Source organism: Myotis daubentonii, chromosome 6 (genome assembly GCF_963259705.1).
Source record: "Myotis daubentonii chromosome 6, mMyoDau2.1, whole genome shotgun sequence".
Taxonomy (NCBI): domain Eukaryota; kingdom Metazoa; phylum Chordata; class Mammalia; order Chiroptera; family Vespertilionidae; genus Myotis; species Myotis daubentonii.
The window spans coordinates 10,148,589-10,175,128 of NC_081845.1; the positions used below are offsets into that span (position 1 = coordinate 10,148,589).

At 44.5% G+C, this 26,540-nt stretch overlaps 2 protein-coding genes across 10 annotated transcripts in view; one reads left to right on the top strand and one right to left on the bottom strand.

The window, feature by feature from the left end:
* Positions 1–109: 109 nt before the first annotated feature.
* On the top strand, positions 110–25,967 carry LRP11 (LDL receptor related protein 11). 2 transcript variants are annotated; one of them, XR_009453363.1, is made up of 8 exons: positions 110–1,077; positions 4,343–4,500; positions 8,448–8,589; positions 9,789–9,914; positions 10,929–11,129; positions 15,911–16,006; positions 18,842–19,056; positions 22,156–22,340. XR_009453363.1 is itself a non-coding variant. In XM_059700064.1 (7 exons), exons 1-7 carry the CDS (start codon positions 450–452, stop codon positions 22,308–22,310), a joined length of 1,506 nt encoding a protein of 501 aa, XP_059556047.1. In that variant the 5' UTR covers positions 111–449; the 3' UTR covers positions 22,311–25,967. The 2 variants fall into 2 exon arrangements, 1 of the variants encoding a protein (XP_059556047.1); XM_059700064.1 differs by lacking the exon at positions 18,842–19,056 and having other exon boundaries at positions 111–1,077; positions 22,156–25,967.
* Positions 25,318–26,540, bottom strand: part of PCMT1 (protein-L-isoaspartate (D-aspartate) O-methyltransferase) — a 38,950-nt gene continuing 37,727 nt past the window's right edge. For all 8 annotated transcript variants that reach the window (XR_009453364.1, XR_009453365.1, XR_009453366.1 and 5 more), the window contains one exon: positions 25,318–26,083. Coding sequence is in view for 2 of the 8 variants with exons in the window: in XM_059700068.1 (XP_059556051.1) it covers positions 26,071–26,083 (13 nt within the window). In the remaining 6 variants the exon portion in view is untranslated. The remainder of the gene's footprint in view (positions 26,084–26,540) is intronic.

A 26,540-nucleotide genomic window follows, 5' to 3' on the forward strand; every position in this document is an offset into this window, starting at 1 on the left:
CTCCTCCCCCGGTGCGCCCGCCCGCAGCGTCCCTTTCCGGGCTGGGGTGGGCGGGGAGGATCAGCCGGAGGATCAGCGGGCGGGGCCAGGGCGGAGCTGCGGGCGGAGGGCGGAGCCGCCGCTGTCGCTGTTCCTGGTGCTGATCGCGGGGAGGCACGTTGTGGCCGAGCGCACCCGGGGTCCCGACAGAGGGTCCCGGGACGCGAGGAAGCCCTGGAAAGGACTAGCTGCGGAGCCAGGCCGGGCCGGCGATGCCTCCCGCTGCTGCGATTTCTTCCGGCGACCGATCGCCCCCGGCCTTAGGGGCGCATCCGGGCCCCGAGGAGGGCGAGCTTTGAGGCTCGGAGGCCTCCTTCCGCCGCGGCCGCGCAGGAGGGCACAGGGCCCGGGTCGTCCGCCCTAGCGCTCTGCGGCCCCGCTTCGGCTCGCTTCCTCCCCCGCCGGCCGCCATGGCCTGCGCCGCCCGGAAGGGCGCGGGCCCGGAGCGCAGGCGGCCGCCGCCCCCGGGGCTGCGCGCGCTGCTGCTGCTCTGCCTGTGGCTGCCGGGCGGTCGCGCCTCGGGCCCGGCCCCCGCGACGCTGTCCGAGCTGCACACGCAGCTCTCGGGCGTGGAGCAGCTGCTCGGGGAGTTCCGCCAGCAGCTGCAGCAGGAGCGGCCGCAGGAGGAGCTGGAGCTGGAGCTGCGCGCGGGCGGCGGCCCTCCGCCGGGCTGCCCCGGCCCGGGCGGCGGCGGCTACAGCGTCATGCCCGACGTCATCATCCGCACCAAGGACTCCCTCGCGGCGGGCGCCAGCTTCCTGAGCGCGCCGGCGGCGGTGCGGGACGGGCGGCAGTGCGTGGCGGCCTGCTGCTCCGAGCCGCGCTGCTCCGTGGCCGTGGTGGAGCTGCCCCGCCCGCCCGCGCCCCCGGCCGCCGGGCTCGGCTGCTTCCTCTTCAACTGCACGGCGCGCGGCCGCAACGTCTGCAGGTTCGCGCTGCACCGCGGCTACAGCAGCTACAGCCTCAGCCGCGCGCTGGAAGGGCAGCGGGACCGGGCAGCAGGCTTCCCGGCGCCCGCCCGGGCCTCGCCGCGGCTGGGTAAGCAGCAGGGCACTGGAGGAGGCGGGGGCCAGAGCGCTGGGGCCCTGCTGTCCTTGCGCCTGTTGGGTGGCTGCCCCTGGCAGACCCGCCTAGGCAGGACCGCTGGGCACTCCCCAGCCAGGACACTCCTTGTTCCAAGGTGCACGCGTCGGAAGGGTGGCTTTCATTTCTCAGCCTTAGAGGTGGTTTCGGAAAAACCCCAGCAGATTAAGCAGAGCTAGGCACGGTGGGCTGCTTCTGTAATTTTTCTGGGCTTCGGGATAGAGGCTGATCTGGGAGAGGATTCACGGAAAGGCAATTCAAAGGAGAAAAGCTCAGAGGCCAAAAAAAGTTTTTTTTACCCAGAATATCGAAACCTCTTTTTGAGTCTGACCTCACTTTTGAATCTTGACTAGGAGGCCCTACTAATTTCTCAGCCTCAGCTATATCATTTGCACCCGCACAGTATTGATTCATATTCCAGAACCTCTTGTCGTTAAGGTTCTGTTTACAGCAGTGCTGTAAATCAGATGAGTGAACAGTATTATTGTTCTTTAAATAAAATGCCACCTTGATATGCTCCCTCAAAATTGGTGTGTCTTGCCAAGTATGTTTAGTTTTCAAAAGAAATCAATGTTACCATAGTACTTAACATTGGTTTATTACATTTTTATGAAACAAACTCAAAATTACATTTATCTTGTTCTTTCTCCGCAAGTCAAATATTTTTAAGTGGCATGAACCTTTCCTCTTATCATTTGTTTATTTTTTTTTAAATGTGTTTTATTGATTTTTTACAGAGAGAAAGGGAGAAGGAAAGAGAGCTAGAAACATCGATCAGCTGCCTCCTGCACACCTCCCACTGGGGATGTGCCCGCAATCAAGGTACATGCCCTTGACCGGAACCGAACCTGGGACCCTTCAGTCTGCAGGCCAACGCTCTATCCACTGAGCCAAACCGGTCAGGGCCATTTGTTTATTTTAAGGCCTGTTTCTGGGTAGATAAGCTCTGGCTCATTTTAAAATACGTTGTACAATGTGATTTGCCTGGACTTGAACTGAGGGGACAATGTCTGTTATTTCAAATATAACAGTGATCAATTTAGAGGCTATGAGGACTTCACATCTCACAGCTAAATCACCTACATGATTCAAAAATGGCTTTTTTTCCTTCCAGGAAGGCATGATTAATTAGTTTTATAATATGCGGGGTATTTCAGCACTTTTCTGATTCTTCCATCTGAAATCTTTGGGGTTAAATCTTTGAGGGTTTAAAATTGGTATATCATTAGCATCCATTGCTATTTATAGCATATAGTTATATTTCAGTTTGTTTACTTAATAATAGTATTTTAAGATAAATTTCAATACATTTGGCTGCTAACCCTAAGTCTTACTGCTGAACGATATGATGCTTTCCAGAATTGTAACGTGGTAAACCGTTGTGTAGAAAGCAATGAACCTTCCAGAACCAAAGAAGAGTTCTCTGTAAACCTCTATGAAAGGGCCCATTGGTAATGCAGTTGTCGCCTCTCTCCTTACCTGGGAGAAGCAGAATAAAGACATCAGGCGTGGATCTGAGTTACAAGTCCTCATTGTCTTAAGTGACTATAAAAATGGGACTCATTATGTTCTCAGTAGACATTTGTGCCCTTTGGCAATAGCAAGTGTGCGTGTTCCTTGCAACATGTCATTAGAAAAGGGCTCTCCCCTGTGGTGGCAGCAGCATTCTCATTCAGAAAAGTCAGAGCTCAGGGAGCTGCAGTCCCTCACATAAGCCCTGTTTCTGGGCCGTGAGAGGATCACCAGATGAGAAGATAGGGCTGGATAGGTGAGTCTGTGAACATCCTGGGAGGAATGGCAACTTGTTGGGGCTTTTCTGATTAGCATTCCAGAAGAATCTTTCTAGCTGCCATGTGTTGAGTGACTACTCATGGTTGCCTCTTGGGGAACTGCTAGGACTGCAGTCATCTTCACACCTCAGGCACCGGAACCTCTAGGACCTTCAGAAGTTTGCTTAGGAGACAACTTTGGCTGCAGAGGAAGAAAGACATTATCTTCCACAATCATTCAGACTAAGTTAAGGAGGAACAAGTCTAGGGCAGCCTTTGGATCAGAGCTTTGGCCCTGGAGGACAGAGCAAATAGTAGATGCCTTTGGGTGAGCTTACTAATAAGAAGCTGGTTTGGCTCAGTGGAGAGAGCCTCAGCCTGCAGACTGAAGGGTTGCTGGTTCAATTCCCGTCAAGGGCACATGTCTGGTTGTGGGCTCGATCCCCAGTTAGGGGGCGGGCAGGAGGCAGCTGATCAATGATTCTCTCTCATCATGATGTTTCTATCTCTCTCTCCCTTCCTCTCTGAAATCAATAAAAAAATTTTTATAAAAGAAGCTTAAATCAAGTAACATATTCACAACTCTGCTCTTAGAAATGCAACTTCTCCCATCAGTCTTCACTGAAGCCGCCCTCAGTTAAGGATTACTATTTAAGCGAGTAAGGGGGTCCTCAAAAAATGTATACACACTTTAATAGCTGATAGCTCCGTTTTGAAAATGAAATGTATTCCCATACGCACTGGCTTCATAATTATTCAAAGTGTGTGTATACATTTTGGGGGGACACCCTATGTAAGTAGCCTTAAGTTATTTAGTTCCATTCTCGATCGCAGGTAAATGCATACTTGTTTTGCTATTAGGGAACAACTCAGAAACTCAGTGTGCTGGCTCCTGTTGTAAAAAATTAGTTATTAGAAGCTGTGAATTTCCTAGGTGAAAAATTATAACATTCTATGTGGGCTTTATTTTGCATGGATCCAAGAACGTGCCTTAACTTTCCAAATTTTGCACCCATTGAACACTTTATGTCACTCCTGTTTTAAAAACTTGTGAATAAGAACCTTTATATCAGAGGTGGATTTGTGTTTTTTTAAGGTTTATTTCAAGAATGTTTAAAATTAATTCATTTAACAACTTTGAACATAGGTCATTTATAAATTAAGTGAAAATGTCAGTCTAAAGAATAAAACTACCAATTTATACATTGGAGGGCCTAGTTCACTGTTCTGCTTATATTACAACCAAATTCCAGATTCATAACTTGTTGCTGTCTTATTCATTATGTAAAGGGAATGCAATGAAAATCGATAAAAAATAACTTTCAGATGCTATATATATTTTCTTAGCAGTTCTTTACTGAACTAAATCTCTTGTAGCAAACGAGATGCCTCTTAATTAAAATTAGAAAAACTGGGGCATCATCTCTCCTGTGGATTCTTTTCTTTCACAGAAAAAGATGAGCCCCCACTTAGCAAGGCTGGGGACGATGTGGTTCTGCGTCTGCCCACAGACGGGCTGGTTTTGGACGGCCGCGAGAGCACAGACGACCACGCCATCGTCCAGTACGAGTGGACACTGCTGCAGGGTGACCCGTCAGTGGACATGAAGGTAATCATGTCATCGTTGTCATGAAAACTGATGTTTCGGGGAAGTGGTCTTTGGTCATGTCCTTCCACTTATGCTCCCCAAATGTCTTTGAGCCAGCAGGAGAGGTATAAAATGGAGAACGTATAAAAGTGAGAGTCCAGCCGAAACCGGTTTGGCTCCGTGGATAGAGCGTTGGCCTGCGGACTGAGAGGTCCCAGGTTCGATTCCGGTCAAGGGCACGTACCTGGGTTGCGGGCATATCCCCAGTGGGAGATGTGCAGGAGGCAGCTGATCGATGTTTCTCTCTCACCGATGTTTCTGGCTCTCTATCTCTCTCCCTTCCTCTCCGTAAAAAAAATCAATAAAAATATATTTAATAAATAAAAAAAAAAAAGCGAGAGTCCAAAAAATGGTTTGGTCTATAACTCAGTACTTTTCTACTGAGTAAACAGCACTCCGGGCCCTTTGCTTTGAAGCTGGCTTTGCTCTTGCTGCTTTTTTTTTTTCTTCTCTCAAAAGGCTTTTCTGCATTTTATTTTATTTTAACTCTTTTTTTTTCTATTGCTTAAAGTATTACAAAGAGTATTACATATGTCTCCTTTTTTCTTTCCCCCGCCCTTGACAATCCCCTGGCCTCCCCTACCCCCCAGTGTCTTATGTCCATTGGTTATGCTTATATGCATGCATACAAGTCCTTGATCTCTTACCCACCCTCCTCCTGCCCTCCCACCCTCCCGGGCCTTCCTGCTGTAGTTTGACAGTCTGTTCGAGGCAGCTCTACCTCTGTATCTATTTTTTTAAAATATATTTTATTGATTTTTTACAGAGAGGAAGGGAGAGAGATAGAGAGTTAGAAACATCGATGAGAGAGAAACATCGATCAGCCACCTCCTGCACACCTCCTACTGGGGATGTGCCCGCAACCCAGGTACATGCCCTTGACCGGAATCGAACCTGGGACCTTTCAGTCCGCAGGCTGACGCTCTATCCACTGAGCCAAACCGGTTCCGGCCTATTTTTGTTCATAAGTTTATAATGGTCTTTATTATCCAGAAATGAGTGAGATCCTGTGATATTTTTCCTTCATTGACTGGCTTATTTCACTTAGCATAATGCGCTCCAGTTCCATCCATGCCGTTTCTTGCTGCTTTTTTGCTGGCTTCACCAGATACCAAAAACCTCCGAGGAAAAAAGACTCCTGCTTTGTTCTAATGACTCAGATTACTGTTTACAATTTTTTATTTCTTCTTTTCTTAGTTCAAGATCCAGGTAGAGAATCTGAAAATTACAAAGGGGTATAAAGAGGAAAATAACAGCAGAACGAGCCCGTTCTTCACCTGATCCAGAAAGCAAACATTTAACCTAGCAGTTTGGGCCTGTTTGAGACAGTGAGTGACCATGAGTGGGAGACAGTGACTAATGAGACAATGAGCGACTAAGTCAGGTGCTCCACCCTAATTGTCATCAGGCTGGTCTGGGCCCAGCCGCAGTTGCTAAGGTGGGATTGAGCTCGGTGTCAGCAGCTGCAGGCAGTACACAGTACTTCCTGGCTTGTGCAGATAAACTTCCCCCAAACCACTCACAGTGGTTCTCAAGCTGTGGGTTGAGTAGAGGAAGTGGGGGGAATCTGTATTGGTTTGCTAGGGCTGCAACAGCAAAGTAACCCAGACTGCTTGGGTTAAACAACCTATGTTTATGTCCTCACAGTTCTGGAGGGGAGAAGTCCAAGATTAAGGTTCCAACAGAGTTGGTTTCTTCTAAGGCCGATAGTTTCTTCTTGGCTTATGGTTGGCTGTTTTCCTTCCTGTGTCTTCACGTGGTGACCCTCTGTGGGGAGCCACTGATTTGTATTCTATTGAGATTGCAACAAACACAATCACCTCGTCTCTCAAGACTGATCTACGTACACTGACTCACTCAGTGGTTATGCCGTCTTAGAATTGGGCTGGGCCCTTGTTCCACACGGTACCCAGCCTCCCATCCGTATCCCATCAGAGCCCCTTCTGCGGCATACCTTCCAGAGGTCTCCCACTATCTGCCTAGCTATTCCCAGATATGCACGCTCACTACTTCGCCTCAGGTCCTCCGGCGTCTTTAATCAGCTGTAATTATTGGGCACACAGGATATGCCTCCCTGTTACTTCTGTGTATTGTACTGGGTCTCCTCTTTGGAAAAGCACTGGACACATCTTTCTTTATTCTTAAGAGTCCCTTAACTCTTTGGGGAAAAAAATGAATGTCACCACTTGGAATGCTTTCCTCAGAACGCGATATTCCCCCTTCTTTCAGATGAATTGATTTCCAGACAACCCACCACCCAGCCTCTTCTGGATTTTCTCAGACTCATCCACACACTTGCTAAAACCTGGCACCCCTTTTTGAACCCCGTATGTCAACTGAAGATGTGTGTATCTTCTTGACACAGCTGTCAGCTCCTGTGATCCAGACATTGTTTCTACTTCTATTAATGAAGCTTAATTTACATAAGCTGCTTTAGTAGCTGCGTCGTGGGCATGTGGAGTTTTCCATTGGCAGGATTACCTGAAGCCTGCTTCATCTTTTACATGAACTGCTGCCCTGGTGGCCTCCCCATCTTGTTTGTGTAATTGATTGATTGAACCTGAGTGCAGGACCTTATATTTATCCTTTTCACATCTCAATAGAAATAGCCTAGCCAGTGTGGCTCAGTGGTTGAGTGTCGAACTATGAGCCAGGAGGTCAGGGTTGAATTCCCAGTCAGGGCACATGCTAAGTTCCAGTGCCCCCAGGATGCTGAAGGTCATTACCCAGGTCTGGATCCAGGCCTGGTGTTTCCTTCATTGGAGAGGAGGGGCCTGGGAAGGCATCACAGCCCAGGGACGGGATGCTCTGTCCTCCACCCTGAGTTGGATAAGGCTTCCCGCACACCGCAGGCCCACAGTTTTAGTCTGACACTGGTGTGCCGAGAGTTGACCCCAGAGGCCCAGCAACTCACTCACCTTCACAGAGAGCTCTGGCCCAGCCTGGTGACCACAGTGAATAGACGCCCACGAGGGTGATCAGCGGGGAATAGTTAGGGGAACTCGGACACAGAAACAGAAGCCAGAGAAGTAGGGAGTTCAGAAGACAGGAGTGGCCAACAATGTTACATACAGTAAGGGGGCCGGTTTTATTTTTGGGAGAAAAAAAAAGACAAGAGGAATAAGGATTGTTGAACTCGATGCTAGGTAACCCTTACAAGGTCAGTTAGAGAGTTTTACCAGCACAGTGCCTGGGGAATGATGGAGAAAGAAGCCAGATGGGTAGGACAAACAATCAATGGAAAATGAGCAAATGAAACAGCATGTGCTACATGGACAGCCTTTTCAAAAAGTTGAGCTGAACTGAAAAGGAAATAACACTGTAGCTGGAGAAGATCTGGGGAATTTTTATTTCTCGTTGTTTTGTTTGTTAGGGCAAGAGAAACTTGAGCTTCATAATAGCAGTGAGGTCTTAGAAGGAAAGGGGTCAAGGACTAGATGATGGGTGGAGTGTGAGACGGAGACAGGTCACCTAATGACTGGAGGAAAGGAGGTGCCGATGGTACAGGGACGGGTACGGTGGCAGTGAATGGAGTTGCCGTGATTATAGCCATACTTATGGCCCTAATTTTCTTCTGGAAGTAGAGGGGTCTCCTGCTGAGAAGGAGGGACTGGCTGTTGGGTGTGGAGCTGGGAAGAGGCGCAGGTTTGGAACAGCGGCTGTTGAAGACAAGTGAAGGATTGTCAGTCGAGGGTATTGTCAGTCCAGATAGCATTGGGAACTGGGAATTCAAAGGAGAGCCAACCTGCCAGGATGGGGTATGGCTTAGTATTCCGCAGCCTTGGGCGGGGAATGGGGAGGCAGGTCATGGGGCTGCTATGAGGAGGACACTGCTTTCCACTTGAGGGCGACGCTGGGCTCTGCCTCACATCTCTAACCAAATGTGATGCTTCCTGTTCCGGCGGCAGGTGCCTCAGTCAGGGACGCTGAAGCTGTCCCACCTGCAGGAAGGACGGTACACCTTTCAGCTCACCGTGACGGACACTGCGGGGCAGAGGAGCGCCGACAACGTCTCGGTGACCGTGCTGCCCCCGGCCTTCCCCACGCGAGGTGAGGAGGAAGTTTTTCCCTGGAATTCACAGCAGCCAACAGAACCCAGACTGTGTACAGAGGGTGGGATCAGAGTGGCATTTTGTATTCTAACTACGCATTCCACGGGCTCTTCCGTTTTATTTTTGGGTCTTGTTGACAGAGAGTCTCTACTAAAACTGTGATCACAAAAGTAGCTCCTTTATGCTTCGGGCCAGCAACACCGCTGGACTGAGGTGGGGATAGACTGTGAGAGCCGTGGGACCCGGAGCGGCTCCATCTTTCTTTACTGGATTTCATAAAAGACAATCATGAGGCTTTCCCAGGAGAGGATCTAGTTTAAAGGTGTGTGGCCTGTCTGATATGTACGCTCAATAGTGCAGCAAGGAGCACACTGAAGACAAATCAGCCATAGCCAGTTTGGCTCAGTGGCTAGAGCGTCAGTCCTCAGACTGAAGGGTCCCGGGTTCGATGTTGGCCAAGGGTACATCCTTTGGTTGCAGGCTTCTAGCCTGAAATCTTTCGTCTGCATTCCCAGTGTCAGGAAGTCCCCCGGTTGTTACATAGCTGAGCCTACTAGAGTGGGCTTACTCTGGAGTGGGGAAATGCCTTTTAGGGAAATCCATTGTAGCTCCGATTAAAAACTCCTAAGAGCTCCAAAAAGGAGACAATGTCATTATTTAGAGAAGAAAAATTCATACCAGCCAGTACCTAAAGATTCTGTTTATTCTTTATAGTACCAAGGAGGTATGGTAGTCAACAAATAGGGGTCAGTAGTAAAAAGTTAATCTCAGTAAAAATCATTGCTTAGGAAACGAGAATGTAAGACACGGCCTGTGTAAAATGGTGTACCGGCTACAGCGGTCAGCCACCCACGTGCCATGCAGGGTCGGGGCTGACCGAGAAGGTGATGGGATGAAGGAACTAACGCAGAGTGAGGCCCGAGTGAGGAGGCCCAGGTCAGGGTGGGGAGGACCAGAGCTGCTTCCTCTCTCGTCCCACCTCGTGGCAATGTCGGCGTGGAGAAGAGCCCTAACGTGAAGCCCGGGTGATTCCCGAGAACTAAGTCAGGGCCTCTTGCTCCAGCTCCGACTGTTAGGTGCTTCCTTATCTGTATCTCCTCACCCACATGCATTTCATCACACGATGAGTCTCTGTCCTCCTGACGGTGGAAGGCAGCTCTCCTGCAGTCCTGTGACTGGAGTCTTGTCTGTGAACAGGATGCTCAAAGGTTTGCTCACGCCACCACTTCTTTTGTGACGACGGCTGTTGCATTGACATCACACTGGCTTGTGATGGAGTCGAGCAGTGTCCTGACGGATCTGATGAAGCTTTCTGTCAAAATTGTGAGTCGGCTGCGTGGCCTGTTGGGGCAGAAGGGATGCCTGTATCCTCTTGATTATATGCAAGTCAATAGACAGTCCTCGGGTTACGTCAGACTCGATGTATGTCATTTCGTGGCTACGTCGCCATCTCCCATTTATTTATAAGAAAAAAGTTCCGTCATTTCGATGTATGTACATATGTGCTTTATGTTTTTTATTATTTACTACAGGTAAAGGCCAGGAATTGTTCTCTTTTAAATTTTTTTTTGCTGTTTCACTTCATTACTGCTGTGTCTGTGCTCCACATGAGTGACGTGTAGGTGCTTATGTAGGTGGGTTCCGACTTACGGCGAAAATCGAGTTACATGGCGCCGTAGGAACGGATCGCCCACGTCACCCGAGGACCTACTGTATAGCTGTAGCTCTTTTTCCGCCCGGTTTCAGGTATAACTTGATGTGAACAGGCTTTGCCTTAAATGAAGCAGCATTTATTGAGTCTCATGCTAGTTACAAAGGTCAGAGAGCTTATATTGCTTCATTTTTCAGAAATTGTTTGCACTTTTCCAAAAGATTCTTCACCATCCGAAAAATGCTCTATCATATATGCTTTTTAAAGAACTGAAGTGAGTTAACATTTTGTTTGGATACATTTTTTAGAAAATGCATGACAGACTGTGGTGTGGCTAAGTCATCTGCAAAGCAGTCGCATGTCGTATGCATACACATGACCCACAGGAAAGAAGAAAAGCTGCAGAAAGTTAATCAAGTGTTGGCTTGAGGAAGGATGAGGAATCTCACAAGGTTTAAAAGTTTTCTCTTCATCAATTTGTATGTGACAGAAAGTTAATTACTAGAAGAGAGATCACTCATTTTGAAAACGAGAGAGAAGTTTTTATGAGACTGTGACATGTCTTAACTGGATACGTTATTATTCCCAAATACCCATGACTTCAAATCTACTGCAGATTTAGGGGTTTTAGTTGAAGCTCAGAAAAGAAGCCCAATAAACAACTAACCAGCTCTCGCCCGCTTCAGTGAGCCTTGACCGGAAGACGGAGACTCACCTGGCGACTGCCCAGCCTAGAACCATAGCAGCGAGCAAAGATGCAGCAGGGCACTTCTTGGAGAAGTCTCAGAAAGCCGCCGCCCCACAGCCGCCACCGGAGTTACCAGACACGGAGAGGAATCATTCCACCTCCTGGGGACCAAAGATTCAAACTGACCCCCTGATGCCAGGTAAGGGCTTGAGACAGGTTCTCCAGGACAGATTTCTATGAGGACACTTGGCTCAAAATTAAGGTTATATTTGGAGAGTGATAAGGAACTATCTTAAAAGAAAGAGGAGCATTCCAATGAAGAATTTGGCCAAAAGAAAAAATAAAACCTCCCATTTGCACTGATTAGTTTTTATAGTAAGAAACACCTACTAAATACAAGCATACATTCATACCTGGATACACACACTCCAGAGGTATCAATAATCAATACATTTATTTGTAAATAAATTAGAGATAAGAAACACTTATATCCCGGCAACTAATGCCCTAAGTGTTAAATTTGAGGTTATTTTGAGATGAAGCAGTATAATCCCAATATATTCATGAAAATCCTCCTCACACTAAGCAAGTGAAAGTGAAGGAAGTAATATGTCATTTTGAAATGGTTGTATGTGCTGGTGATTCAGTGTTATGCCTCCAATTTAACTAAATCTGTAACTTTTAATTTTAAAATAAGGCTAATAGGATTTTTAAATGCATCCACACTGTTGAAGCATTATAGGATTATATCGTTTTAAGTTAATTTTTACTCATTTATATGTGTACCATTGTATGATATGAGAAATATAGACCATCACTTATGTATGCTTTTGTGAATATCTTTTCAGTACTCAAACTCTGCATACATTAAACTGAAATAATCTATCACTAGTTTAATAACTTCTTTGTGACAATTTTTTGTTCATTGCAGAAGGTACAGAAGATGCAAATAAGAAAAAAGGAAATGACTTAAAATATCAGCCTTTATTGAAAACAAATGTTAATGTTTTGGTATATTTGCTTCCAATATTTTGTTTATCTACTTTGTGGATTTTAAATGCTTCCGTACAAATATGTTTGCAAAAATTCCATAGGGGGCCTTTCTTTTTCTTTTTAAATACATTTTTATTGATTTCAGAGAGGAAGGGAGACGGAGAGAGACATAGAAACATCAATGATGACAGAGAATCATTGATTCGGATATGTGCCCTGATGGGGAATTGAACCATGACCTTCTGGTGTATAGCTCTACACTCAACCACTGAGCCACGCTGGCAGGGCCTTCTGCTTTGACAGTTTAGGTTCAGTGCCCTTCAGATGCCTGCTTTGGTCAATTCCTTGTTGATACTGCCACCTAATGGGCAAATCAGTCACTTCAGCCCTGCCTTGGAATTTTAGTCGTTTTCTCTACATGGAAAAGACAGCCACCTAAGAAACAGTCAAGGGAGACCAGGTGTTTTTGGCAGGAGGAATGAAGAGCTGACGGAGAGAAGTGAGTTTTCAGAGACCAGGGTAGAGGAACTCTTGCTACGTACTGTGTTAGGCCCACGTGAAAGCAGTTCCTCATCAGTTAATAAGGGATTTCAACCAGATGCCTAAGGCCCCATCCAGGACTGAGAGCCTGTTTCAGGGATGTTAAGTAGCCTGACGTTCATACAGAACTTCATCTGCCCAAATCTGTGCTAGACTGCTCAGTGACCCTGTCAGTGGGGACCCTTAGAGCTTAGGAGAAAAAGCTTAAAGTACATGCCTGAGGAAAGGGTGGCATGGCGTGCTCAAGGAGGAGCACACACCGGGTCCTTGGTCTTAAGGGTTTTTAATCTGTTGTCTTAAGGCGGGAGTTTCAGCCTGGCTGGTGTGATTCAGTGGTTGAGCATCAGCCCATGAACCAGCAGGTGGTCAGGTTCAATTCCTGGTCAGGGCACATGCCTGGGTTTCAGGCTCAATCCCCAGTAGGGGGCATGCAGGAGGCGGCAATCAGTGAGTCTCTCTCATCATTGATGTTTCTATCTCTCCTCTTCTCCCTCTCCCTCTTTCTCTCTAAAATCAATAAAGTCCTATTTTTAAAAAACAGTAGTAAAAAAAAATAAAGGCAGGAGTTTTAGGATAGGTCTCAGGGGAGGGTCTCAACAGAATATTCAACAGCTTTCCAGGTGTGACCTTTCACATGCTGATGCATCAAGATGAGTGTATAGGGGAGCTGGGGATCATTCCCTGGTCAGCTTCACTGCTTTCTTTACTTTTATCTCGGGTTTGTCTGGCTCTTGTTGTTGTTGTTTGTTCCCTTGACTGCATCCGTTCTGAGGGTTGGCTGGCACTAGTGGCACCCACTGGGCCTCCGTTATCTATCTCCCGGACCAGGTGATTTAAGCTGCCTGCTTGCTGGTTGGGGAGGAGAGGTGTAAACCATCTGCTCCTAATTGTTCTTGGTTAGGGAAGATACGATCCTGTGTTATTAGCAGGCTGTTAATTGCTTGGCCTTGTTTAACTGCTTGTCTCAGTGCCCTCATCCCACCTGCCAAGGAATTTCCTAGCTTCTTACTGTGTTCCCAGCGCCGCCTTCTGGGGAGTGAGGACTCAGCCTCAGCATCATTTTGAAAATAATGTTGCCACCCAGTTTGAGATATATTTGCAGTCTCTGTTTCAGATATGAAGCCTTTGACTTGGGCTATGAATATGTAAGGAATGAAGTTTCAGAGATGAAGAGAGAGTAGATATTCAGTTATTTATAATATATTTTGTTTTTTGTTTGTTTGTTTGTTTGTTTTAAATATATTTTATTGATTTTTCACAGAGAGGAAGGGAGAGAGATAGTTAGAAACATCGATGAGAGGGAAATAGCGATCAGCTGCCTCCTGCACATCTCCTACTGGGGATGTGCACACAACCCAGGTACATGCCCTTGACCGGAATCGAACCCGGGACCTCTCAGTCCACAGGCCGACGCTCTATCCACAGAGCCAAACCGGTTTCGGCTATTTTGTTTTTTTCCCAATTATTAAAGTGATATGCATTTATAGTAGAAATTTGGAGAATACAGAAAAAATTTTATATCATGTAGCAAAGCTCACTGTTAACATTGTTACATTTTCTTCTGGTTACTTTTATTTATACACATATGCACACACATTTACTTTTAACAACATTAGGATATTATTTATACAAGACTCATTTTTCTTACTTAAGAGCATTTTTATGTGTTACTAAATATCCATGAAAAACACAGCGTTTGAAAATCCAGGGCCAAAGAAATGGGCAGAGTAGAACTTTGAAAGTGTCGGAGAGGCCCTCACAGCACGTGGCGTTCATTTAGACAACAGCCTTCTCCCCAGCTTCCAATCCTATGTGCGTTGAAATGATGTTATATTCAGCATAACATAGATTTAAAAATACATTATTGTTCATGACCTATGCCTGTTCTACAAGAATCAACAGCTAGTACAAGAAATATGAACCAGTTAAGTGTTCTGCTGCCTCCTTCCCCCACACACGTTTTGAGGATAAAAAAATTAACTCATTTTAGATATACTGAAGCGATACCAAGGTTAATGCTAGTAATGTAGTACAGAAAGTAGGAGAGGCAGTCTTTCATCTATCACATTGGCAGAGGTGAAAGAGTAATAATTAATGCTTAAACGAGTACAGGGAAGCAAGTCTCATGCACTTTTGGTGGGATTAACTTTATGATTTTCCACTATCCAGATGATTTGTGATCCTTAGTAAATTCATGTATTTTTCTTAGTACAAATTACCAAATAAATGCAGCTAGTCCCTTTAAATAGTCTTGTTTCAGTTGCAGGTGTCCTGAACATTTCTGTTGACGCCATATGAGTAAGGAAGCTTTAAAATGTTTGTTTCTCCATAAAATTCCTCATGTCGGCTGATCATTTCTAATTTACAGACATTAAGCCTTGTATTTCCCCAAAATCGCACTTGAAATCACACCACAGTGTGAGGGTAACGTTACTAACTCATTATTATACTGTCAATGTAACAAGCACACAAATGCTATAAATTACTAGAGAGGAAATGATAGAATGGACCGGCCATTGCTCATTAGGAGAACCTGGGATAAAATTGTAAGATTTTATCTTTCTTTTTTTTTTTTTTTTAAATATTTTATTGATTTTTTACAGAGAGGAAGGGAGAGGGATAGAGAGTTAGAAACATCGATGAGAGAGAAACATCGATCAGCCGCCTCCTGCACATCTCCCACTGGGGATGTGCCTGCAACCCAGGTACATGCCCTTGACCGGAATCGAACCCGGGACCTTTCAGTCCGCAGGCCGACGCTCTATCCACTGAGCCAAACCGGTTTCGGCTTTCTTTTTTTTTTTTTTTTTTTTTTAATATATTTTATTGATTTTTTACAGAGAGGAAGGGAGAGAGATAGTTAGAAACATCGATGAGAGAAACATCGATCAGGTGCCTCCTGCACATCTCCTACTGGGGATGTGCCCGCAACCCAGGTACATGCCCTTGACCGGAATCAAACCCAGGACCTTTCGGTCCGCAGGCCGACGCTCTATCCACTGAGCCAAGCCGGTTTCAGCAGATTTTATCTTTTCTTAATATCTCCTCTCAGTAGTATACATAGGGTCAGGTGAGAAAGTGAAATAGCACGTCCACGTGCCTTCTGTATGCTCTGTTCGTTTTTTATGAAGAAAAACCTCTCAGGACTGTGTCTGCTTTCCATTGTATGAAGTTCAGAGATTACCCTTGACTTCTCTGGCCGAGTCCCTTCCTTCCTTCTCTGAGGTGGAGGTGGGAGTCCTGGCACAATATGCTTGTTCCCCTCTCTCTGTCCAGTGGTTTTGTACTGGCCACACATTCTGCTGTATTAAATCGATCACATTACTTATCTAGTGTATTGGTGATAAGCTTAGGCCTGTGCTTATTAGAGAAATAGATGCTGTATATTCATGTCTTTCTTCTAAAGTTTCTGATGTACCCTCAATATGTGTTCTACTTATTTTCCAGATAGTGATTCCTCGGGGAAGAACGAAAAAGAAGAAAATTATATTTTTGAGTCAAAGAGCAATCGAGGAGGAGGGGAACACCCAGCCCCAGAAATAGGTAAATATGTGTGGGGAGCCGGCACGGCCATGGCATACTCAGCCCCAGGGCACCTTATGTGCTGCGCCAGCTCAGGCTGGTTCAGTGACCCTGAGTGGGGGCGGTGAAGGATGGAGAAAAGACAAACAAGAGAAAAGGCTGGGTCTGGGTGGGACGCTGCTCCCAGATGGAGAGACAGCGCCACAGACTACAAGCCCTGTCTTTATTTTATAGACAGATTCCACGAGGCAAAGTAAGGGCGTGGTCAAGATGTGTACAACATTCTCATAGGTTTCGATCCTACTCAGTTTCATGCACCTGGACTCTATCAAGCCCACATCACTCAGACATGTGGGTCCACGTGTTCGGACCATAGGTTCAAGCTTACAACTACAGCTGTTGGCTATAATTGTGCTGGGAGAGCTCTGCCCTCCAAGCTGGGACTTGCACGTGGCCATGAGAGGACTGTGCCCTCTCATTAGTCCAAGGCTTGAATCTGTTCAAACACTGTAGCCGCTCCCCACAAATATGTACCTTGAAAATTCATCGCAGAGTATAAAAATTTTTTTTAATTCTTCACTCAGTTTTTTATTTTTTTGTTATTTTTATTGATTTCAGAGAGGAATGGAGAGGGAGAGAGAAATAGAAACAGAATCATTGATCGGCTGCCTCCTGCACATCCTGGGGATCGAGCCTACAACCCAAGCATGTGCCCTTGACCGGAGTCAAACCCGGGACCTTTCAGTCTGCAGGCTGACACTCACTGAATCAAACCAGCTAGGATGCAGAGTATAAAGATTTGCAGAATCACATACCCTCTAGTTGAGGATACCAGAAAAAACTTTTAACAGCTCAAGACAAGAGCAGTGGTCTATGGATCAGAACTGATTTCTCATCATCTCCTGTATCAAGCTTCACCTTCGGGCACTTACACTAGTCACCTCACATCTTTGAACCTCAGCTTCCTCTTTTATAAGTTGATTGAACTAGATAATCACCATGGTCCCTTCCAGGTGTAACCTTCTGTGAAGAGTAATATTCGTGGCATTGTGGTTAAGAAGATGCCAGGTTCAGATCTTCCTCCACCACTGGGCAGGTTTCCTTCTCTCTCTGGATCTCTATTTCCTCCTGTGTAAGATGGAGCTAAGAACTATACCTGCCCGAGTTGTTAGGGAGAATACCTGGGACAGTAAATACAAAGCACTTAGCACAGTGTTTGGCTCATACAATGACGGTTATTATTACCGAGTTATTTGTGATACAAGAGTAAAGGTCTTAGAGTACCCAGTTCTCTCCAAGTGTTCTGATGCAAAGACAGAGCCAATAGGAACACGGAAAGTGTGTAGGAAGTAGAGGGAATATTTAGTAAGTGGAAGAAAAGTCTCTTCATTACATAATTTTGGTTGTTTTTAACGAGAAAGAAAACACTTCCTACATAGTCCTGTAGGAAGTCAGGCTTTAGTCCTAAATCCCTAAACTAACTAGTGAAAATTTAGGGGAACGACAGACGATTCTTCAGTTATAGATCTAAGTTGAGAAAACTTCCTTTTTCACCCTAGAATGTCTTTTGTAATATTTACACAATATTAAAGTGTGCCGAGCTGGCACATCCATGGGTGAACCTGAGGGGGAGCGGTGAAGGATTTAGAAAAGACAGACAAGAGAAAAAAAGCTAGGTCTAGGTGGGACGCTGCCCTCTCTGATGGAGAGACAGCGCCCGGCCTGCAAGCCGAGTCTTTATTTTATAGCCAGATCCCAGGAGGCAAAGTAAGGGTGGTTACAACGTTCTCACGGGTTTCGAATCTACTCAATGACATGCACCTGATTAAGCTTTGTTTACTTGCGGCACCTCACGCAACCCATATCACTCAGCCACGTGGGGCCACAGGTTTGGACCATAAGGTCAAGCTTACAACTATAGCCTTTGGCTATAATCGTGCTGGGACTTGCACGTGGCTTTGCCACGAGAGGATCATGCCCTCTCATTAGTCCCAGGCTTGAACCTGTCCAAACGCTGTAGCCACTCTCCACATTTGAGTATAATTTTTTAACAATGGATGGCCAAAATATTCCAGATGTCAAACACATGGGTGCTGCCCCGTCTGCTGTCCTGCTGGACTCACCCTGACCCAAGATATTTGAATAAAAAGAGCCACTCCCGGTCATAGGAACAGAATACCCAGTTTGCCCCCTTGGCTGGTTTCTGAGAAAAATATCATGATGTGGTTGAACAGGGGTTAGAAAGTTTTAAATCTCAAAGAACCCAAACTAAAAACATTGAAGAAATACTTAAAAGTCCATAAGAATTTTCTGTATTCTAGCAAGCACTTTCTGGGAGATTTCATTTTCCTTGTCACCAAAGCAGTAAACAGGAATCAGGTTTGACAGTTCAGCAGCCTCCTATCTGACTTAGCCCATAGAAAATCCCCCTAGAATCTCTAGGGCCTAGATTGTATGTGTTTTACTGTACCCTGTAGCCTCAACACTGGAGCTCATCCTTAAGGGCAGCCTTTAATCATTTTCTTGCCTGAACAAGAGGCTGGCCCTTCTCTCCTTTGTCCCATTCCTTTCTAACATTTCTAACCTACGTGGCTAGTACTGGAAGACGCAGGGAGTGGGGGGAGGAGGAACCGACACCTTCATGGGCCTTGGCTGTTTCAAAACTGCCTTCGTCAGGGTGGCCATTAGGAAACTCTAGTGGCCAAAGCTCAGCCGTCAGGTGGAGAAACTCTGCAGTGATCATAGAGTCCTGCAGGGGGGCTGTTGTGTGTGGAATGTATGAGCCAGCTGTAGTCAATGCTAGACCGTTGGTTTATCACAGATTTTTATCTTTCACAATTCTCTGTGGAATACCAGCCTTTGTTTGGTACCCAACAGTCACTACAACTTCCACATCCCCTCCTCCTGTGCCAGACACTCCCAGACACAATCTTCTTCAGGTGAAATGCCATTAGTATGTACTCAGCTCCAGGTCCTCTCGTCTTGGAGAGGAGACCACTCTACCTGGAACCAGTTTTAAGCCTGGAAAAATCAAAGCTATCAGGAGTGAACTTCCTCAGCTCCCTCCTATTGTAAGTTCTTGTGTGTTTGCACCCACCATCTCTTCCTTTCCTCTTGTACTAAAGGAGATGTTTCCTCTCCTGAGGTCAGTCTCTCCCCCAGCCTTGATGCAGGCCCTTATCTTCTCAGGTACATTTCTCCATCATGTATTAACCCTCCTGGGTTTTGTTATTTTTTATTGATTTCAGAGAGGAAGGGAGAGGGAGAGAGAGGTAGAAACATCAGTGACGAGAGAGAATCATTGATCGGCTGCCTCCTGCATGCCCCCTACTGGGGATCAAGCCTGCAACCTGGGTATGTGCCCTTGACCGGAATCGAACCTGGGACCTTTCACCGAGCCTCTATCCACTGAGCCAAACCAGCTAGGGCAGCCCTCCTGTTTTTAATGTTTCTTTATGGCTTATTCCCAACAGCTGCAGCCACATTCCGATCTCTCCCAACACAATGGTGCCCCTGGGTTTCTAACTGCTAAGCCCAGTGGCCTCCCGAGGCTTCACCTCCCCAGACCTCTCCTTAGCATCTATGCAGCTGAGCACTTTTCTCTTGACATAGTCTCTTCCTTCTGCTCTAAGACACCCTTCTGTCTTGGTTGCCCTACCATTTCTCTGACCCGTCTTTTCCTATTCTTTTGCGTCCTCTCCTTTTGTCTGCCCCCTTAATTGGTGGTGTTTCTCAGGGCCTTGTTCCCAACCTCCCTTCCTTCCTCTCTGGCAACCTCACCCACTTTCATGGCTGCAACCACCACCTTGATGCTAACGGCTCCCACATATTTAGGCCCGAATAACCCCAAACCTACTAGAAAACCACCTGGGTCACCTCTAGGAATCTCAATTTGAAAATGTCAAAAAATAAACATCTCAAAAATAAATAAATAAAAATAAACATCTCCCTTGCCCACCCAAAAAGACCCATCATACATCCAGGTCACTCAAGCCAAGACCCAGTGAACCAGACACACGGACACTCCTCTCACACCTGTACTTCTTACTGCGTTTTCCCACTTAAATGTCTATCTACCCAGAACGGAGGTCACTAGGCTATGACCTCCTCTACCCTTTGGAGCAGTACTGGACCCGGTGGTCCTGGAGCTGCACTGTCTGGGGCTGTGTCCTAGCTTCACCACTAACCATACACTCAGCCGAGTCACTTAATTCTCGGTGCCTTAGGTCCCTCATTTGTAAAATGGGGATAAGAATTCTACCAACTCACGTGGTGGCTGAGAATTAGACGAGTGAAGCGAGAAAGCACTGAGGACAGCTGGCACGCCTCAGCAGCGGCTTATCATCGTTGATGAGCAGCGCTTAGCTCAGTGTTAGGCACCTGGCTGCTAATTAATACAGAAAGAATGAATAAATGAAAGAAAAGGCTATAGAATCGGCTTATGCAATGGAGATTTTGCTCCTTTAGCTCCACCGGTTGGCAAGACCCTTATAGCTAAAAATAGCCCCACCATCTCATCTGAAAGACTAGGCTGACTAGAAAGTAGGTCAGACTAAAAATAAGGCCGGCGCTTGACAAAACTGATCTGCTTTTTTATATACAAGTTTGACTTTTTAAAATTCCACATGTAAATGATATCATATAGTAATGGTCTTTCTCTGTCTTATCTCAGTAAATAAGCCATAGAGAGCTAATGCATGGTATAATGAATATAGACAATAATACTGTACTTTAATGATGTGATAAATATTGCTTCAGTGGCAATTATATTACAATATATAAGTGTATCACCCAACTGGTGTGGCTCAGTGGTTGAGTATCGACCTATGAACCAGGAGGTCCCAGTTTGATTCCTAGTCAGGGCACATGCCCAGGTTGTGGGCTTGATCCCCAGTAGGAGGCGTGCAGGAGGCAGCCGATCAATAACTCTCTCATCATTGATGGTTTCCATCGCTCTCTCCCACTCCCTTCCTCTGAAATCAATAAAATATAATTTTAAAAAAACAATATATAAATGTATTCAAGTAACAGGCTATATACCTTAAATTTATCAAGTATTTATCAGTCTTTTTTCTTTTTTACAGAAAGACTGATCCAGGGCATACCCTGTTCCTCCCAAACTCCTGCAAGCCTCTAAGTCAGTGGTTCTCAACCTTGGCTGCACATTAGAATCACCTGGGAATCTTTTTAAAATCCTGATTCCTGGGCCTCATCCTCCGGAAATTCTGTTTCTTTGTTATGGGGTGGGGCCACAACATTAGTAACAAAGTGACAGAATTTCCAGAGGATGAGGCCCAGAAATGAGGATTTTTAAAAAGATTCCCAGGTGATTCTAATGTGCAGCCAAGGTTGAGAACCACTGCTCTAAAGGCTGCTTCTAGTCTGGCTGTGTAGGAACAGCCCCACAGGAAAACCCTGTTTCCCTCAACTACCCTTAGCCAGAATTACACCAGCATATTTTGAAGTTAATTTTCAACCATGGTTCTACGGGCTGAAACTAGGTTCACTAGATTTAGAAAAAATAAAAATTAACATCAGTTGTCCATACTTGTTTTTGGAGGGAATGATCATGTGTGAATCCATAAATGTCACCTGTTGACTGCAATGAAGTTTTCTGTGGTCACAGTGTCTACACTTGCCTGCTGACAGGGTGTCTTATTACAGTGGACATGAGGCTGATCTGACTGCAACATTTGTACCCATTGATGCCATTAAATTCTGTAGGAACCTGGTAGAAAATTTGGGTATAAAGAAGTCTGGCTTTGAGACCTCAATCTGCCATGTACAAGCTATGTGTGTGCTCTTAGATCAATTCATCTCTTGGCAACTCAGTTAATCTGCAAAATGCTGGTAATGCAGGTATCTGTCTACTTAAGTGAGTTACTTAGATTAAATGAAATAGTGCATACGAAGTGCTTATCCAATCACGTACCCACTGCCAGGCTGCCGGGCCGGCGTGGCTCAGTGGTTGAGCACGTCCCATGCATTAAGAGGTTACTGGTTCAATTCCCAATCAGGGCACATGCCCAAGTTGCAGGCTTGATCCCCAGTAGGAAGTATGCAGGAGGCAGCCGATCCGTTTCTCTCTCATTGATGTTTCTCTCTCTCCCCCATCTCTCTGAAAATCAATAAAAACACTGGCCCACCCTCTTTACTTCCACTGTTTACAGGTGCAGTGCTGCCACTGACACTGGGCTTGGCCATCACTGCGTTGCTGCTTCTCATGGTTGCTTGCCGACTACGCCTGCTCAAACAGAAACTGAAGAAAGCCCGTCCCATTACATCTGAGGAATCTGACTACCTCATCAATGGGATGTATCTCTAATAAATGTAACTTAAGTAGCTGGGGCAAGGACGTTTCACTTGTAATTTATTCCTACACTGGGTTTTGGATATTTAGAATCTTTTTTTTAACTGGGCTAAGAAAAGTATGGAAAACCCAGAAGATTCTACAAGCCCCAAACCTTTGTTCTTATTTATTGTAGAAATATTTCCCTTTGGAATTATGTGAAATATTTTGAAATTTAGAGGAGTCCATACAGTTAAAGACTTACAATCTAATTCTGATTTATGTATGCTGTCCCTGAAAATAGAAATTCGTAGTTACCCAAAACAGAAAATTTAGTATCTCAAGAGGTGGCCTTAGAACCGCAGTGTTAACAACTCCGTTCTTTTTAGAAGCCATGGGCCCCTGGCCACCCTGTGCCACATGGTGCACGACCTCCCCTTGTTCTGTGGCCCTCCTATTGCTCACTTTCCCCTTCCATAGCTCTCCCTTCTCCCCTCCCCTGCAAAACCTGTTTCTGAGAATGGACCTCAAGTGAGATGTTTCCAGCGCCGCTGACATCATGTCATGTAGGTGGCTGCCTCATTAGGCTGACCTTTGGGAGGAAAAACTCAGACTGAATTACAAATAGCTCTAACATGGGCATGACATGATACAGGAAATCAAGGTGGAAGGAGAGAACCTGGCAGGTCTAAAATTTTAATCGACTTCACTGAGCGCAAAGTGAGCAAGGAGGACTACTAGTATTTTATTTCGCCTACTCCACACTGCTCAGTGGTCCAGAACACAGCAGCTCATTTTTAGAAAAGTCACCAGTTTTCAACATTAGTCTGTATTGATGGGAGAGAAAAGTGCACTTAAATTGAAAAGCAGAATGATGAGTGGATTTCTGGGTGCCGCTTTGGTAAAATTGTCCCATGTTTACATATTAGCTGGTTGTTTCATCCACTGGAATGAGTTTTCCCCATTATTTATTTAATGTTATAATGTGCAGTCAGCTAACGCCAGGCCATGTATTCTCAGAGCATAAAGCAGTTTTGCACAAAGTCGTCTTTATAGAAAACTGGCATCTAGTTTAGCATCTCTTCTTTTTGTTTTTTTTGGTAGGATTTTAAAGGCAAATTATTCCCATCATCACCTAATGCCAGAATTATACATTTTCTAGAAATTATTCTTCTGAGTGGACTACAGAGTGTGATGCCTGTCTATACTCACATGATATTCCTATTTACATAATGTGTTTGTATTGTCGTTTTTTTACCGTAAGTGGCCAATCTTTTCAAATTCTAGGACACATTTTCAGAATGAACCCGAGATAGGTTGTTCCTTTAGCAAAGAGCTTAATTTGGGTTGGAGATATAACCGAAAACATTAACGAATGGGAAGTTAGTTCTAGAAAAATGGAAATTAGTTCCTTTTATTTCCTGAAAATGTCAAGCATTTTATTGAGTTTAGAACTGAGCAAAGATTTAAATTTTTCCTCAAGGACAGTTTAGAGAAATGACTGTGAATGAACTTAAGTTGTTTGTACTCTTTACGTGATGCTGTGCCCTTTGTTTTCTAAGGAAGGATGTCAGTTACAGCCATACCCAATAAAATAAAAACTGTCAAGGCATGTCTTTCAGCACATCTTTTATACATGAAGAAATTAAACACAATTTAGTACTGCAACAATGTTGAAATACATGAGAAAAGATGTCCCATGTACAAGAGTCTGTTAATAAATTATACTTAATTCTTAATTCTTAACAACTTTTTAATATAATCATAAGTTGCCAATATTTACTGAGCTGTACTATCTTACCTGGGTTTAACCATACCAACCCTATTTTACAAAGAGGGAAATTAAGGATTAGAGAAGCAGAATCAAGAGCTTCAAAATACACTGCCAGATGGACTGAACAGGACTTTTTAAAGTCAACTTACCTTTTCATTATGTGATTGAAAGAGTTCTGCATCTAAGACAGTTTAAAAATAATTTTAAAGGGAAAGTTGTCCACAATTTACCTCTCAAACATGTCTGTGTGCTTCACATCTCTTTTCCTGAGGAAAGGCCCACTGAAACAACCTTTCTGAAAACTTGAAATTCTTTCCCGCCATCCTCAGTGCAAGTAGACTGCAGCTCCCTTCCATCCTTCCACAAGCATTTTCATGTTTCAAGTCATCCAAATATCAAATATGTTCTCCCTAGCAAATAACAGAATTTGTTCATCTTTCTCCATGACTTCACCTTTGAAACTAACTCAAATGACACTGAGTCAAATGAGGGTTCATGGCCTAGGTCCAGAAGCTATACCAACGGCAGCAAACAAGCCAATGAAGAACTGAAACTCGTAAGGTTTGGCCACCAACGAATGCCAGTTTCCTATGTCTAAGATCTTGCCCCCAAAGAGACACTAGGGAGAAGATGCATGCATAATTTTTTAAAGCTATTTTTAAGGAAGAAATGTTTAGGACGTTAAGAGGTGGGGGAGAGGTGCCTTGCATCCTCGCTCAGCATCCACTTGCTAGAATCATACGCACTTGGGCACAGCAATCGCAAGGGCTTTGCTGGGAGTGCTAGTTCTGCTAGCTCTAGTGCTCATGTTGCTTTGAGCTCTGGAACCCTGAGAAAAACCAAGATCCCACTATAAAAGGTCTAAAGCCACAACATTAAACAAGATTCCAAAGTGCTACTGACTTTTTGAAATTCATTTATAGTCATTATATTAACAAAGCCCTTATAGGTGAAGAGATGGGTTTTGGTAAATTTAGCCTCAACGCAGCCCTTCCCTGACTTTCAGTCAATTCGTTTGCTCATTCATCCTGCATTTATTGTACATCTACAAGAGGACAAACCCTGTGTTAAGCAAAGAAAAATAAGTGAGGTGTAGTCCTTGTTCTCAAGAAACATAGTCACATTCATTGTGCAAATGTACAACTGAATTAATGCCACTCATATTTGATAAGATGGAGCATCAGAGAAATAATCTTTTCTGTGATCTTAGTCAACATTCTGTATCTGGTGGACATGCTGTTCTTTACATTCAAACACCACCAATGCCTCTTTTACTTTTAACTTTATTTGGCAAAGCAGCACTGCATAAACTGTTCAGTAACTAAGACACAGCTTACACAGCATGTTCAATTCATACATTATCAGCAGCGAGTTAGAAACGAAATAAAACTAAGCTACAAGTCTAATATAATTTTAAAGAAAGAAATGAAGAACTATGTCAGTTATGTCCAATCTGAACTGCTGAGTGTTAAGGAACATCACTTTCCACCTTCTTAAATTTTAATATTTACAATTGCTTAGTTTTAAGGTACCAAAGCAGCTGATTGTATCTACAACATGCTATTCTATGACACCACATCAAAAGCTTTAAAAAGGGAGCTCATCTCTATTTTCTTAGTAGCATCTCACAGACATAAAAAAAAACCAAAAAATTTTAACTTGTGAATGGTGGTGTTATCTGATACACAAACGCAGTCTGAAAAATTAATATTGGAACAGAATTAAGTGTCTAAGAAAAGAAAAATCACTCCTCCAAATCAAATAAAAAACTAACTTTCCCATTTTGCAGAACGCCTTCGCTTAATATTTTAAAGTAAAATGTATACTTTGCATCCTTTCTCTACCAATTTGGCTTTTGTGCCTCTTTGAAGAATTAGAAACCCTACAAAACCACACATTTTCATGCTGAAAAAAAGAGTGTAACAAAGTCCAAAACAAGCTGTGATGCTGTGGTTTTCAAAAGCTTTAACTGAGATGAGCAATCCACTGTAATATTATATACTGGTCAAGCTGATGTTGCTTTTACAGTTCGTCCCTGGGGGGGAAAAAAGAGAGAAATGTGTAAGTAGGAGTTACATACTGCAAAATTTGACTTTCTAATAGTTCAGATACAACTATTAAATCAGTAAAATACACTGATCCCCAAGCAATATATTTTTTAAATAAAAAGAGCAAACGGTCCCAAGTCAAAGCAAAAATGGAAATCAGCCATTTCAAACATCTCTCATGCAAATTAAGAATGAAGTATGAAACCTAAAGTACCTGATTTCTTTTCTTTTTAATTCTAAAGATAACCTTCTGCTTTCAAGACCAAAAATTCAGAGAAATTAGTTTTAGATCTAGGATCTTGCTAATACTATTGTAAAATGATGACGAGTATTTGAGTTCAAGTAAATTTTTACAGTTATAGTCACAGAATTGGACAAAAATTTAGCTTTTTGCTTAGAGTATGTTAGGAGTTGTTGAGTGGGTCAATATCAACCCAAACTTTT